The sequence below is a fragment of the Vanessa cardui genome, chromosome 26 (genome assembly GCF_905220365.1).
Source record: "Vanessa cardui chromosome 26, ilVanCard2.1, whole genome shotgun sequence".
NCBI lineage: Eukaryota > Metazoa > Arthropoda > Insecta > Lepidoptera > Nymphalidae > Vanessa > Vanessa cardui.
In genome coordinates this window covers 5,696,040-5,711,350 of record NC_061148.1, presented here as the reverse complement: position 1 = coordinate 5,711,350, position 15,311 = coordinate 5,696,040, and the positions used below count along the sequence as shown (strand labels likewise).

General features: G+C 34.1%; 1 protein-coding gene across 1 annotated transcript in view; it reads left to right on the top strand.

Moving 5' to 3' along the window:
• The window catches only part of LOC124540661 (irregular chiasm C-roughest protein-like), a 111,234-nt gene that overhangs the window by 82,356 nt on the left and 13,567 nt on the right, over positions 1-15,311 (top strand). Inside the window, exons 8-10 of the mRNA XM_047118328.1 lie at positions 8,194-8,278; positions 8,953-9,041; positions 14,163-14,265. Of these exons, the coding sequence (XP_046974284.1) occupies positions 8,194-8,278; positions 8,953-9,041; positions 14,163-14,265 (277 nt within the window). The remainder of the gene's footprint in view (positions 1-8,193; positions 8,279-8,952; positions 9,042-14,162; positions 14,266-15,311) is intronic.

Sequence of the window (15,311 nt, the reverse complement as noted above, 5' to 3'; positions counted from 1 at the left end):
GCATCGATAGCGTCATAAAATCGAATTAGATAAAATAAAACGTACATATTGCACACATAAATTACTCTTTAAGACAGAGTCGCCAATAAACGGATAAAGGGAAAACGTAACGAAATAAAGAAACAGACGCTAAAGGAAAGCCGTCACCACAATTTTTGTCTTACCAAGAATTTCCGAATAGCCGTACGCCATCCAAGATAATTTGACCCATGAATCTTCAGCGTCTCTCCGAATTATCACAACTTTAGTGCTGAGTAGAAAAATAGGGTGGATCATGATATTTTGGACGTGGTTTTATACTAGTAAAGTGAAAATAAGAAGGCTATGTAATTTTCTGACGACGCTCTGGAAGTGTCAGCAAAGACTGTATTACATCGCTGGGAAGTTTTTTAATGTTCCATTATTTTTAGGTCTTTGATATATATTGAGATTGGATTTTATGTTATTACTAGTTTTCGTTTGTGGATATAATCTTTGAAAGGTTAGTTGTCAGTAGTTAGGTATAAATATATATTTGAAGGTTGCTTCATACCAAATTTTACCACATTTGGTTCAGTGGTTTGGCTGTAAAGGAGTAACAGACAGACAGGAACATAGTCAGAGAAAGTTAATTTGTTATTTATATATTAGGGAATTGAACATATATATATTATAGATTAACTTCTGTTCTGTTCCAATATACAATAACGCCACTATTGCCTAAAGATACATAGAATACAGAAAATAAATTAAATAGTAATTAAGTTAACATTTCTAAAGCAAGCAAATTATTCAATACAAGATTTTATAGATGATAAAACAGTGTGGAGCTAATACCTGTTGACTTCCACGCAGGATATATTAATTTAAATAATTGTATTTAACTAACATGACTTTGTATTTTTTAAATGCTGAAAAGAGTAACTACTGATATTCTTGCCGGTTCTTCTCGGTAGAATCTATTTTCCGAACCGGCGGTAGCTTCACTTAATTGTAGAATGACGATTCAACAGTGTTTTAAAGCCTATTTGAATAAATTTGGATTTGATTTGATTGAATTGAATGTAAGGCCATAGGCACCCATTCGGAAAATGAAAAAAACCGGTAGGAAACTTTATTCCAATAACAGAGTATGTTGATTAACTAAATTAAACGTTTGTACAATGTACGCTTTTTATTTTCAATATAATTTTGAATTCAGTAATATCTTATTGTGTATTTTTGTTGCATTTTTTTATTAAGGCAAGTTAAATATAGCCGTGGAATTTTGCTAGAGAAACGAATACCGTGCCCCAGGAAGGATTTATTAACTTATCGAAGTCGGAAACTAGATGCTATTAGTTTATCTTTCCTCGCGTATACGAAATTGTCACCATTTCTTTCAAAAATATATTTATTATTTCGTTAATTACCTCTATGCAATATAAATTCTATATATTTAATAAAAATTGAGTGTTATGTATACTGAGATGGCCCAGTGGTTAGAAGCATATATGTATATATAAATATGCTTAATTGTCTTTATAATTCATCTCATGTGAAGGAAAACATCGTGAGAAAACCTGCATGTGTCTAATTTCATAGAAATTCTCCACATGTGTATTCCACCAACCCACATTGGAACAGCGTGGTGGAATAACTTCCAAAGCTGATTTGATAAGGAGTAACTTAGTTTATAATAAAACATTTTTGTTAAATTCACACGCATACGAAGTCGCGAAGCACAAAAATACAGAAACCAACAAATAATCATTTACTAACTCACTAACAGTTTAGTGAATAAGGATGCCAGATTTCTTAGTTTTAACATTTCTTAAAGGACCAACAAAGTTAACGAAATACTTTCTATGTAAGGGTTATAAATATCTGACATTGCGCAGCTCTTTCCTGAAATGTATCCTAGTATGAGAAATTTATCTCATGAAATCCCTAAAAAAATATTAACGTCGAAATTTACTTACGTCACTCTGAGCTATGTATCCTGAACAACAGACTTATCATTACAACATTGTCATAGAAATATTTCTGATGTCCAATTCAAGACAAATTTCCAATGGCCCATGGAAATTTTCCATTGGAAAAACATTTCCTAAGTATAGTCGAACGCTCAATGAAGTAATCCGTGTGTACAGACAGAAAATTGTCTTTAAATTAGTTCATTCGTTCGCATATAATCTATCATCTTTCCTACGGCTTCGTCTAGACTTTTGATATCCGAGACTAAGCCATTAAATGCTTAAGCTGAGAAAAGTACAACACACGTATATTTTTAATTAATAAAAGATTAGCACTCAATAATATGAATAACAACAGCCTGTGTCCACTGCTGGGCAAAGGTCTCCCGCTTCGAGGTTTGGGACATATTTCACTACCCTGTTCCAATACAGGTTGGTAAAATACAAACGTGGCAGAATTTCTGTGCAATTAGACACATGCAGGTTTCCTCACGATGTTTTCAAGCTCGAGATGAATTATAAATACAAATTAAGCACATGAATATTCAGTGGTGCTTCCTTGGGTTTGAACACGCAATCATCGGTTAAGAAGGCTTTTTATCATTCAGTTTAGTTTTAATCCTTAGAGTTGTCGAATCATTTGAAGATATTTTAAGAACTGTTATTATATCAACTCATGTGTCTGTTCCTATACGGCCATAATTAGGATGATGGATTTTGGATTTCGGTCATGGAAATTTCAAAGAAGAATGGCCAACGGTGCGATGTTACCAGTGTGATCACACTATATGTAATGTTGTCTTAAATTTTCGCGATGATTACACATTTAAATAAAACTATTTATAACGGATGAATCGCGTATATTAATTATTTTTAAACATCCCGACGTTTCGAGCACTTTGCAGTGTTCGTGGTCACGGGCAGACTAAGATGACATTTGTCTATTTGAAGAACAAAGGAAATATTATTAACAACTACCGCCAACGATTTCTCAATTGATATCTTGAGTAACGTTCCGGTTGCACGCAGAAGGCACTAACTGTATCTTTAGGTCTTGCAGTCTGTTGGATTTGGGATTTTAAATTTTTAATAAGTGGATCCCAGGTGTTAGAAAGTCTCCAACCATCTTCTCTATTGAAGTTCGGATGTTTTTGAATTTCAATAGCCTCGCGTATCATTCTAGGAATGAATCTGTGTTCTCTAGCGAGGATCTGTGGTTTATCAAATCGGATAAAATGGTTAGGTTTATCCAGAGCATGTTCACAGACTGCAGACTTAGAAGAACGCCTATTTTTGACATCTCCTATATGTTCCTTGACCCTGGTACCGATACTTCTCTTTGTTTGGCCTATGTAAGATAAACCACACTCACATTCGAGTTTATATACTCCTGCAGTTTGTAAAGGAATATTACTCTTGATAGGTCTCAAGAACTGGCTCACTTTCTTATGAGGCTTGTAAACGGTTTTAATTGAAGCTCGCTTCAAGATGTTGCCAATCCTGTCTGTAACTCCCTTCACATATGGTAGAAATGCAGGTTGTCGCTCAACTGTGGGTGGCTTGATACGGCTTCTGCGATGCTGGCGAGGCACGGGCAGCTTGTTCTGGTGGAGTGCAAGCTTGACCTGACGTAGCTCGTCCTCTAGGTGTTCAGCATCGCAGAGATGGTGGGCTCTCTGAAACAAAGATTTGCCAACGGTAGCTAACTGGCTAGGGTGGTGGTGCGAGTCACCATTGAGGTATTTGTTGGTGTGTGTGGGTTTCCTATAAACTGTGTGACTTAATGTATTGTCAGGATTCTTGATAATAAGGATGTCAAGGAAAGCTAAAGAATTATTTGCCTCTTTAGCTTTTAAACACACACACACCAACAAATACCTCAATGGTGACTCGCACCACCACCCTAGCCAGTTAGCTACCGTTGGCAAATCTTTGTTTCAGAGAGCCCACCATCTCTGCGATGCTGAACACCTAGAGGACGAGCTACGTCAGGTCAAGCTTGCACTCCACCAGAACAAGCTGCCCGTGCCTCGCCAGCATCGCAGAAGCCGTATCAAGCCACCCACAGTTGAGCGACAACCTGCATTTCTACCATATGTGAAGGGAGTTACAGACAGGATTGGCAACATCTTGAAGCGAGCTTCAATTAAAACCGTTTACAAGCCTCATAAGAAAGTGAGCCAGTTCTTGAGACCTATCAAGAGTAATATTCCTTTACAAACTGCAGGAGTATATAAACTCGAATGTGAGTGTGGTTTATCTTACATAGGCCAAACAAAGAGAAGTATCGGTACCAGGGTCAAGGAACATATAGGAGATGTCAAAAATAGGCGTTCTTCTAAGTCTGCAGTCTGTGAACATGCTCTGGATAAACCTAACCATTTTATCCGATTTGATAAACCACAGATCCTCGCTAGAGAACACAGATTCATTCCTAGAATGATACGCGAGGCTATTGAAATTCAAAAACATCCGAACTTCAATAGAGAAGATGGTTGGAGACTTTCTAACACCTGGGATCCACTTATTAAAAATTTAAAATCCCAAATCCAACAGACTGCAAGACCTAAAGATACAGTTAGTGCCTTCTGCGTGCAACCGGAACGTTACTCAAGATATCAATTGAGAAATCGTTGGCGGTAGTTGTTAATAATATTTCCTTTGTTCTTCAAATAGACAAATGTCATCTTAGTCTGCCCGTGACCACGAACACTGCAAAGTGCTCGAAACGTCGGGATGTTTAAAAATAATTAATATACGCGATTCATCCATTATAAATAGTTTTATTTAAACACACTATATGTTCTAAGGAAGGCAATTCGGCAGAATTTGCAGCCCATTAAATGATTTCTGAGGTATTAAAATTAAACAATGGAAGCTGATAAATTATTTCATCTATAATACCATGATCTTCCTGCGCTTATCCCATTTCGAATCCATCGTTTATTTGGGCACCCCTATATAGAGGTCCTCACCATCCGCGTCCTTGTTCAAGACCTTCCTCACAACATAGTCTTCACTCCTCCGCAGCATACCATGACAGCCAGCTTTCACATAACTTTTCAGTTACCGGTGCCACTTTCAAACAAACAAACAACAACAGCCTGTAAATTCCCACTGCTGGGCTAAAGGCCTCCTTTTCCTTTGAGGAGATGGTTTGGAACATATTCCACCACGCAGTTCCAATGCGGGTCGGTGGAATACACATGTGTCAGAATTTCTATGAAATTTGTCATATGCAGGTTTCCTCACGATGTTTTCCTTCACCACTGAGCACGAGATGAATTATAAAGACAAATTAAGCACATGAATCAGCGGTGCTTGCCTGCGTTTGAACCCGTAATCATCGGTTAACATGCACGAGTTCTAACCACTGGGCCATCACGACTTTCAAACATCCAATAACCAATTCTAATACCAATGACATTTGTTTCCAACCGGGTATCGAACTTGTGACCTCATTATAAACCATTCAACCATTCAAGAAAATAATTATACGTTTTTTATTCATAATAAAGTAATTCCCAGAATAATGTTTACACAGACTTAGTTAAAATTGAAATTAAAAAGCATATTATGAGTTGTAAAATAGTTATTCTAAATGGGACTTCAGTTCGGTCGGAACATAACAATCCAATTACAAGATATCCAAGAGACTTTAAGCTCTTGGAAATTGTTTAAAAATTAAATAAGAGAAAGTTCTTGCATTCTTTCGTTTCGTTGTTGGGTGTGTCTTTTATTATGTTTGCTGATATCCTTTTATATAAAAACTTTAACATTAATAAACATACCTAATTCTTTTTTTGACATACTTTTTTATATGATATCCGTGCCTTGCCAGGGTATAAGGTAATTACAACAATTAAATAAGGTAAATAATGGTCCAGAATCTTCCTACCTACTTTTAGCAAATGGAATTTTCATCATAATTGGATGAGGATCATTACAATAGCTTCGAAACGGATTTAGGATAAACATCCTAACTTTCTTTTAAGGATTTCTGCAATTTCATCCACAGTTAGATTTGAGTTGAACTCAACTCAAATCTTTCCGATCGGATTATGAGAGTGAACCTGTGTTTGTAAATACATTCGTACAGTTAAAGAAAAAAAAACCTTAGTCAGTTTTCAAATTAATTCCTTTATCAAGTCTTAAACTCTTAGTACCTTTTGAATCTAAACATCAAATCATTGCGACGCAATATGTCATTCTCGATCGGTAAAGCAGATTATCGCTTATACTGAGCACAAGAAAATAGATCTTAAGGTGACGAACCTTTTCTTACCCTGACTGTACACCACCATTTCCTGCATGCTATAACCTCCTTTAAGATTGATTGCTGAGCGGGAAACAGCAACTGGTACAAATGGTTTAAATATTTGATCTAATAATTGTCATAAAGGCTATAAAAAACAATCATACCTTTACTTTTTTTTTATGGTATGGGCCACCTGATGGTAGGTGGTCACCATCGCTCATAGACAATGACGCTGTAAGAAATATTAACTATTCCCCACATCGTCAATGTGCCACCAACCTTGGGAACTAAGATGTTATGTCCCTTGTGCCTGTAGCCTGTACACTGGCTCACTCACCCTTCAGACCGGAATACAACAATAGTGAGTACTGTTATTTGGCGGTAGAATAACTGATGAGTGGGTGGTACCTACCCAGACGGGCTTGCACAAAGCCCTACCACCAAGTAAAAGACCATACCTGTTTAAATACGACGTTTTGGTTTCAATAACTATCAGTCAATTTATAAAATTAAAACTTTTCTTAGAAATTGAAATAGTATTTGATGTAAAATCTATTGGTGTGCCTTGTGAAAGGAGAGTAAGTCTCATACTCCAAACGACATGACGTTTTATTTTGCCGTCATGCCCTCCCCTCGTTTTCTACCCTTGTGAGAACGTGGAGCGTATATACTTTGTTGCTGTATATTATTATAATATCAAGATGTGTATTATTATTTATGTTTATTACTATGTTTGATTTATTTTATGATTCTTAATTATAAATGATTTCATTTAGCAACAATTTTTAAAATCGATTGAGTTTCGTAGCGGCCATATTTTTTAGGGTTCCTGTCTATCCGTCCGTCACCATCTCATACTACCTACTACTACTTTTAGAATTAGACAATTGAAATATTCACAGATTATGTAATTCGACCTCCTCGTGTGTGGTGGTGGTGACTACACCGGTTTTAATGGGTACGCCACTCCGAGGTCCCTGGTTCGATTCCCGAGTCGATGTAGATTATAATTATTATTATATTTATATTTATTTATTTTATTATTATATTATTATTATATTATAGTATTCTATGTTGTCTTGGGTCTGGGTGTCTGTGGTAGCGTCGTTACTAGTGATTTTCCATAACACAAGTGCTTTAGCTACTTACATTGGGATCAGAGTAATGTATGTGATGTTGTCTCATATTTATTTAAAAATAATTATTTAAAAAAATAATTATATTGTCTAAGTATAAAATAAATATTTGATGGTTCTCCTATACACTTCTTATAGATACGGAACCCTTTGTCCGAGAATCCGGCTCACACTTCGCCGGTTTTTATAACGTTTTAGTGTGTAATCACAACGTTTCTTATTTAAACATACTTGTGTATTTATGATTTAATATAGCTTGTTTCTCTTACTTGATAAAATATTCCTCACGGTATTATATCTTTCTTATACATAAATATATTACCGACAGAGTGGATAATATTTTAACATAATTTTCTTCATATAAATATTAGAGGTACGATAAATATACTATGAAAAATTGGTAAGTCTTAAAAAGGTTATGTAAAGGGTGATAAGGCTTTGTATTAGTTGGGTAACACCTAATTAATGTATTATATCGCTAATATGTATGTTGTATGTGGTGTTTGAAGAGTAACTCTACGTCTATATAACCCACTGGGCTATTCTACAATGTCGCCTAAATGCAGATTCTTAGATATACACATGACAGATTTTTATCTGACACGTGAATTTCTATAGCCTGTTCACGTGGAAGTAGGAAAAAGATAAAAAAATCTTTGATTTACATATATACTTCATGCAAGTCAGCTATATAGTACATTACTAAGAGTTAATGATTAATATATTAGTTAAAAGCTTATTTCCACTTTAATTTTTCTTCCAAAATTCCGATGACAGTTGCGGAGTCGGTACTATGCTATACTATGTCTTTAGTGTATGAGGTTGTTTGTTCGTCTGTCTGATTATTTTTTTTTTATTTGTTTAGGTTCAGTATGCACCAAAGGTACGTTTGGTAATCAAGTCCAGAGCAACAAATGGCCGTATCCTGGAAGGAGATAAGTTAATTATAGGTCAGTAAAATCAAGTGATAATACTGGGTTTATTAATGTATTATTAATTCATTTATATAAGAATTGTAAACATTAGCAACTTAACTAATAAATATATATAAAAATTAAGATATATAACTTTAGATAAAAATGCAAGTGAAAGTCAAATGTATTAATTAAATATAATTATAATCTAATTTATAAACTAGGAAAAAACTGGCTTAGAAAAAGATTTAGTTTTTAAAAAATTTTTGTTACAGACGTTCAGAAAAGTCATGTATCTTTATATACATTAAAATATTTTTTATTTATCAATATTTCTAATTGACTAAATCAACAAAATCCGTTGTTTAATTTTTAATAGGATAACTGCAATACAGTCAATACAGAAAACCACTTTGTTGTATATTTCTTAAAGATAATAATAATAAGGAAAAATAAATTTAAAAAGTATGTTATGTTCAAAGAGTAACAATTGAAATGCATGTAATTACATTATTAATATTTAATCGTAATATTTAAATTAAGGTCTTCACGATTCCAATGCGAGCAAAGACATCACTTGTATCTCATAACATAATATACTTTTCAAAAGCAATCAAGCAGACCCAGTTGAATCAGACGTCATAATAATTTTAATAAAACCAATATTAAATTAATATAAAAGTGAGAATAAAAACATTTTAATTTCCCAGGTTGCCAGGCTACCGCTAATCCGAACAACCTCACTTATAGATGGTACGTTAACAATGAACAAGTCCTATCCGCAAAGGGCAATGAACTGGTAAGTATACTTAACTATAATTAATCAATTCTAATAGAAAAGTTCGTTTGAATGTAAAGAAAAAAAAGTAAAGTAAAGTAACAGTTCGTAAATTTCCCATTGCTGGAGTAAGGTTCCCTCTTCCATTAAGGATTTGGAACATATTCCACCACGCTGTTCCAATGCGGTTTGGTGGAATGCACGTGTGGCAGAATTCCAATGAAATTAGACACATGCAGGAATTAGGAAAACATCGTGAGGAAACCCTCACGATGTTTTCCTTAACCGTCGAGCAAGACATGAATTATACACACAAATTAAGCACATGTAAATAGTGGTGCTTGCCTGGGTTTGAACTCGCAATCATCTGTTAAGATGCACGCGTTCTAACCACTGGGCCATCTCAGCTCGTTGGAATGTAAAAGTTATTAACCAATGAATGTTCATGTTCTTAATTTAAATATGTGTTTATAATTCATCTCGTACTCGATGATCAGGGAAAACATCGTGAGAAAAGTATGTGACTATCAAAGAAATTCTGTCCCATGTATATCCAGAAAATCATATTGGAGTAGCTTTGTATAATATGCTTCCTTCTCTCAAAGGAAGATGGAGAGTATTGGGAAATTTACAGGCTGTGATTGTTTTTGGACTGTAATGTTTAATAAGGTTAGATAGATAGATAGATAAGTCATGTCATAGAACACATGACAATGAAACTGAAATAATAATGTTTGTGCCCAAGAAGCCGTACTCATAAGGTACAGTGGTTAAACCTCGAGTTATTGGTTTTAATGTTTCTAATTAATATGGTAACAAACTCAATTTAGGGGCTGTAATGTTTAATAAGGATAGATAGATAGATAAGACATGTCATACAACACATGAGGATGAAATTGAAATCATAATGTTTGTCCGCAAGAAGCCGTACTTATAAGGTATAGTGATTCTACCTCGAAAATCAATAGTTCGAAATGATGTTCCTTTGTAGAGAGGCAAAGTCAGTGTAATAACAGGCAGGTGCCTCTTTAATCCAGTGGTTGGCTCTACTTTCACAGTGTAAGGAACGGTCGTTTCCACAGACCCTGTATACCTAATAGCAGTCGTCAAATTGACAAGCAATGTGTTATTTCATTTATAGTTAAAGTAAAAGGAGTCGAGATGGGCCAGTGGTTAGAACGCGTGCATCTTAATTGATGATTGCTGATTCAAATCCAGGCTAGAATCATTAAATATTCATGTGCTTAATTTGTCATGAAAACATCGTGAGGAAACCTGCATGTGTCTACTTTCATAGAAATTCTACCACAAGTGTATTCCAACAACCTGTATAATAAGCGTAGAATAGCATCATGGAATATGTTCCAAGTTTTCTCCTCATAGAGAGAGGAGTTAGCCCAGCAGTGGGAAATTTACAGGCTGTTATTCTTGTTTATTGTTATAGTTAAAGTAAAACTTATATATACCATAAGTCAAAAATGACAAGACGCTTAACTTAACGCTTTCTGGCACAGAAAACGCCTATAAAGGTCATACGAATTACTTAGCTGTAGTAAATAGTCCTTGAAAATGAAAATGAAGTCTCGTGTGAAGTCTGGGTTGTCTGCTTAATATGAAATATTAAAATTTACATATTTATAGTAATTTAAGTGGAGTCGTATAAAACCAATTTATTCCACGTAGTTTTAAAAACACGGTCCGTTTTTATGGTCTCAATTTTTTATATTAGCATTTATAAAATTTAAAATATTTAAATTTACGGAATATGTTAAAATGAACATGCGGTTTCGCTGTCTGTGTGTATGTCCTAACGCTGTTTGCATTTTATAGTCTTCCTCGGTGAAATTATTTTTACATTTTTAACCCCTTTAAAAAGTTTAGCATGTCGACTGTTAAATTTAGAACTACTGTTACTTTATTACATAATATACTATACGGCCATTCAGGCTGTCAGTTGTCATGTGTGTAAAGTAACGCTGATAATTTTAGAAGTGTTTAAAAGTGTCTGCTGTATATTTTGTATCAGCATTGCATCCGTGCGAAGCCGGGGCAGGTCGCTAGTTCATATATAAATGTGATAGTAATTCTGTCTGTCTGTCTATCTGTCGCTCTTTCAAGACAATACCGCTGAACCGAATTTGATAAAATTTGTTATGAAGCAAACTTGAACTACAAGAAAATACATAGGCTGCTTTTTTTCTTTACATATAATAATAATAATAATTTATTTATTCTCTTCCACATTACAGACATTACAGTTTAAACGTATGTTAATAATGAATACTATTATGTGTGGGAGACAGGAGCCCAAACTAGGTGTGTGTGTGTGTGTGTGTGTGTGTTTGTGTGTGTGTGTGTGTGTGTGTGTGTGTGTGTGTGTGTGTGTATGTGGGTGTGTGTGTGTGTGTGTGTATGATCGCGCGTGTGTGTTCGACGGTACATGGTTATGTATAGCCATTACATTATTATTTTTTCTGTCTCCTCATAGTCAAGTGTTAATAACACATAATATAACAACCAACATCCTAAAACGAGCGAAACCACAGGCGACTACTAATAGCCAATAAAAAAAGTATATTAGTACAAATAAATCTGTGCAAAGAAATGAAAATCGTGTATCTGCTAAACGCCACTTAATTTTACCTTATAAAGTTACTAACGCCATAAATAAGGAAGCGCGATAATTGAATTTGGTATGGGATCGGTGAGGATCCTGTTCGAATCATGAAATTGTTGTTAGTAAAAATACAACCAAATTGTGTGTAGTATTTTTATTCGGGAAATTTTTGTTTAAATTTTTGTAACCATTACTATTTATTTTTTGATATGTAATATTTAATGAATTAAATTATTTGGTTACAATGACTTTAAAAATTTGAAGTTAAATTTGTGAGCAATATTTCATCAACATTTGAGACCAATATGTTTGACAATTTTTTAGCATTATCAATGAGACTAAGGGGTTTCCCAAACTTCACAAATAGTCAACACATTTTTAGGACCGTCTTACCTTTTTTCCTCTCTCTCTCAAAAAATATATTTTGGTTAAATGAAACAATTTTGTAAATGTCTGCATATCTATGGCTTGAGGTCTTCAAAATGAGACCTGAACAGATTTTTTATGTGCAGCTATCGGCCCATAATAACTGAAACAAAAATGGATTTACGATGTTAATAAAAAGGATGAGTGTTAATAAGATGAAGCGATATAGAAAGAATACATTCATTACACAACACACAAAAATATATTCTATCAAGTGTTGCAGACGCTTTAATTATTTTTCCTAGAGGATATGCCATTAGACTAGACTCTTTTAGAAATATTGATGTGAAATTTAACCAAAAAAAAAATATTCAGGATTGCATCGATTTTATCTCACCTGTATACGTAAAATAATTTTCCATATTAGAATTTGAATTTTTTCCCGAATAAGGTCTTCGTACTTTCACAATTGGATGAAAAGCTCACCGCTACCACTTATGTAGAAGTGAGTCAGTTGAACCGATCACAATGACAATTGATATGCATTTGAGCATGGAGGTATATTTTATTGCCATCCCTTTTTGTTATTCGCCAATATAGATCGTACGTTTTTATCGATATAGAACTAAATAAATATAAAAAGGAAAACGTGTGCCGGGTTTTATTAGTACTACTGTATGCGGAGCTGAGATGGCCCAGTGGTTAGAACACGTGCATTTTAACCGATGATTGCGGGTTCAAACCCAGGCAAGCACCACTATATATATTTATAATTCATCTCGTGCTCGGCGGTGAAGGAAAGCATCGTGAAGAAACCTGCATGTGTCTAATTTCATCGAAATGCCACATGTGCATTCCACCAACCCGCAATGGAACAGCGTGGTGGAATATATTCCAAACCCTCTTAATGGAAGAGGAGGCCTTATCTCAGCAGTGGGAAATTTACAGATTGTTACTTTACTTTACTTTACTTAACTGTATGCGGTATACTGATCAGGTATAGGCGGTGAAGAACTCGGTATGTGGTAGGAGTTTGTGCAAATCCGTTTGCATAGGTACTACCAACTTTATATTCTTCCGCCAATCGGCAGTACTCAGTATATTCTGATCTGGTTTGAAGGTTGAGTAGACTAGTGTACACAGGCACAGTGGACATAACAATTTTGTTCCCAAAGTTGGAGATGGACTGGAGATGTAAGGAATGAATAAAAATAAAAATAAATAAAAATAAAATTACTTATGGCGCCAATGTCTATGGTGATTAGTCTCAGTTCAGTTGGCTTACGTAACAATTTCATAAAAAAAAAAAACAGACAATATCCTTGTGTAAAAAGCACAGTAAATTTACCGACATGGATCGACATTGCTTCGACGTGAAAGTCGATATTCCTATGCACATAAATGGACTACATATGATATTTTCATGGTTAAATAAATACAATTAAGTAACACCAGTGCATTATTTTGTATTGGAATAAACACCACACCTACACTAAAGTTACGTATGTGCCATAAATGGGCAACCTATTTGCGGCTCATTAACCTGAAAATATTACTGCGTCAACTATTCTGCCGTATTATTTAACACACACATAATTCAATTAAAAATACTAATGATTTGGATTGTTGGAATACATTTTATTATGTTATGCGAGCATTTTTAATCAGCAATTTTATCAGCCTGAAAATTTCATCCTGTTGATAGTGATGGGGAGGTTATGTAGCATCTTCAACTCACTGCTCCAATTCAGATTGGTACATTTGAAGCAGAGTATTATCTGACACATACAAGTTTGTACTCCTATACATGGATACAAGAATAGCTAAAAGTGATCTAATACAAGTGTTTCCCACGATGTTTTCTTAAAATGAAATATATATAAAAAAAAAAATACAAGATTAATAAAAAGTGTTTAAGCCTCATTGATTGGCAATATGAAATCTTGATATAATTCTTTTGTATTCTTTTTAATTTCAACTCTATTTATTTCCTTTATGATACTCTTGACGAAGGAAGAATTAAGGTGTCTGAAAAAATAAGGAATCGTTTCTGAATTTGATCTTCTATTTCCACAAAATAACTAGAGCATTTTTGCTCTAAAGCGAAACATGAGCTTATTTGCCAAGAAAGACCAGTCTGAATTTACCATTTATTGTAGGTTTTATCAAATGTGTCTCGGAAGTACAATGAGGCGACCGTTAAATGCGATGTTCAGAACGAAGTTGGCAACAGCGCTGAGTCTAAAACCCTGGAAGTTTCTTGTAAGTCATTCCAATTATATTTCCAACGTTCTATTTGGTAGATAAATATAATAGAATTGTTCTTATTTTTTTTTTCAATATTTAGACAATTGTTTTCATGTCTTTTCGAATTTGGAATTGTGTAAATAGATTGTTCTAAAAATGGCAGTTTATATTTTGAATTATGAAGAGTGATCCAGTATCTGAAAATGGAATTTGAATTTAGAACTGTAATGCGACATTATTTTTCGACATTCACTAAAGTTGTTGATGATGATTGTTGACTATTAATTATTATGACGATTGTGTTATTAATATTGTAATTGATATATCTAAAAGCACAACACAAGGGAACAATTGTCTACTATGTAATTTAGTTAATTCTATATATAGCAATCTTAATAGAAAACTTTGAAAGCGCGATTCAGATTTGCCTATTATGAATAATATGAAGATAAAAAAATAAAGGTGCTATTAGTTTTAAATGGTAATTTTAAATTATTAATATTATTAGTGTCTCGAAGTGGTATTAAACATTGATTCATATGAGATTTAAAATAAATACATTTGGCTACAGTTTCGCGCGATACCCGCGGGATCGTATTAAACTTTGAGACGTCGCTTTTCAAAGGCATGTTCAAGTTTTAGACTCGAATTTCTTATTAAATATTCAGGTGCTCTGCGACAAAACTCATACTACCGCATATTATCAAATATTTTGATTGTAAGTTTCTATACCAGCATGTCTCGTGCATATCATATAAACGTTGATTTATTGGGAATCTAAATGGTAGCTATCTAAAATTCAGTAACTTCTAGTATCTCTAACTAGTAGCTGTCGTTACTGCAATGAACCCTGTTAGTCAGATTAAAATAATATGCATGTGTTTATGTGTGAGTGTATTCTCATATGTATGTGTAATGTCACTGTTAAATAGGTAATTTTCTATGTAGTTAATTGAATTTTAGTTTAAACACGTTTCACTTCGGATTGTTTTGATAGGCCTTTACCTCATGGGTGTAGCTGTTAAATTTGCTTCAGACGAATGAAGATTTATCAGCACGAA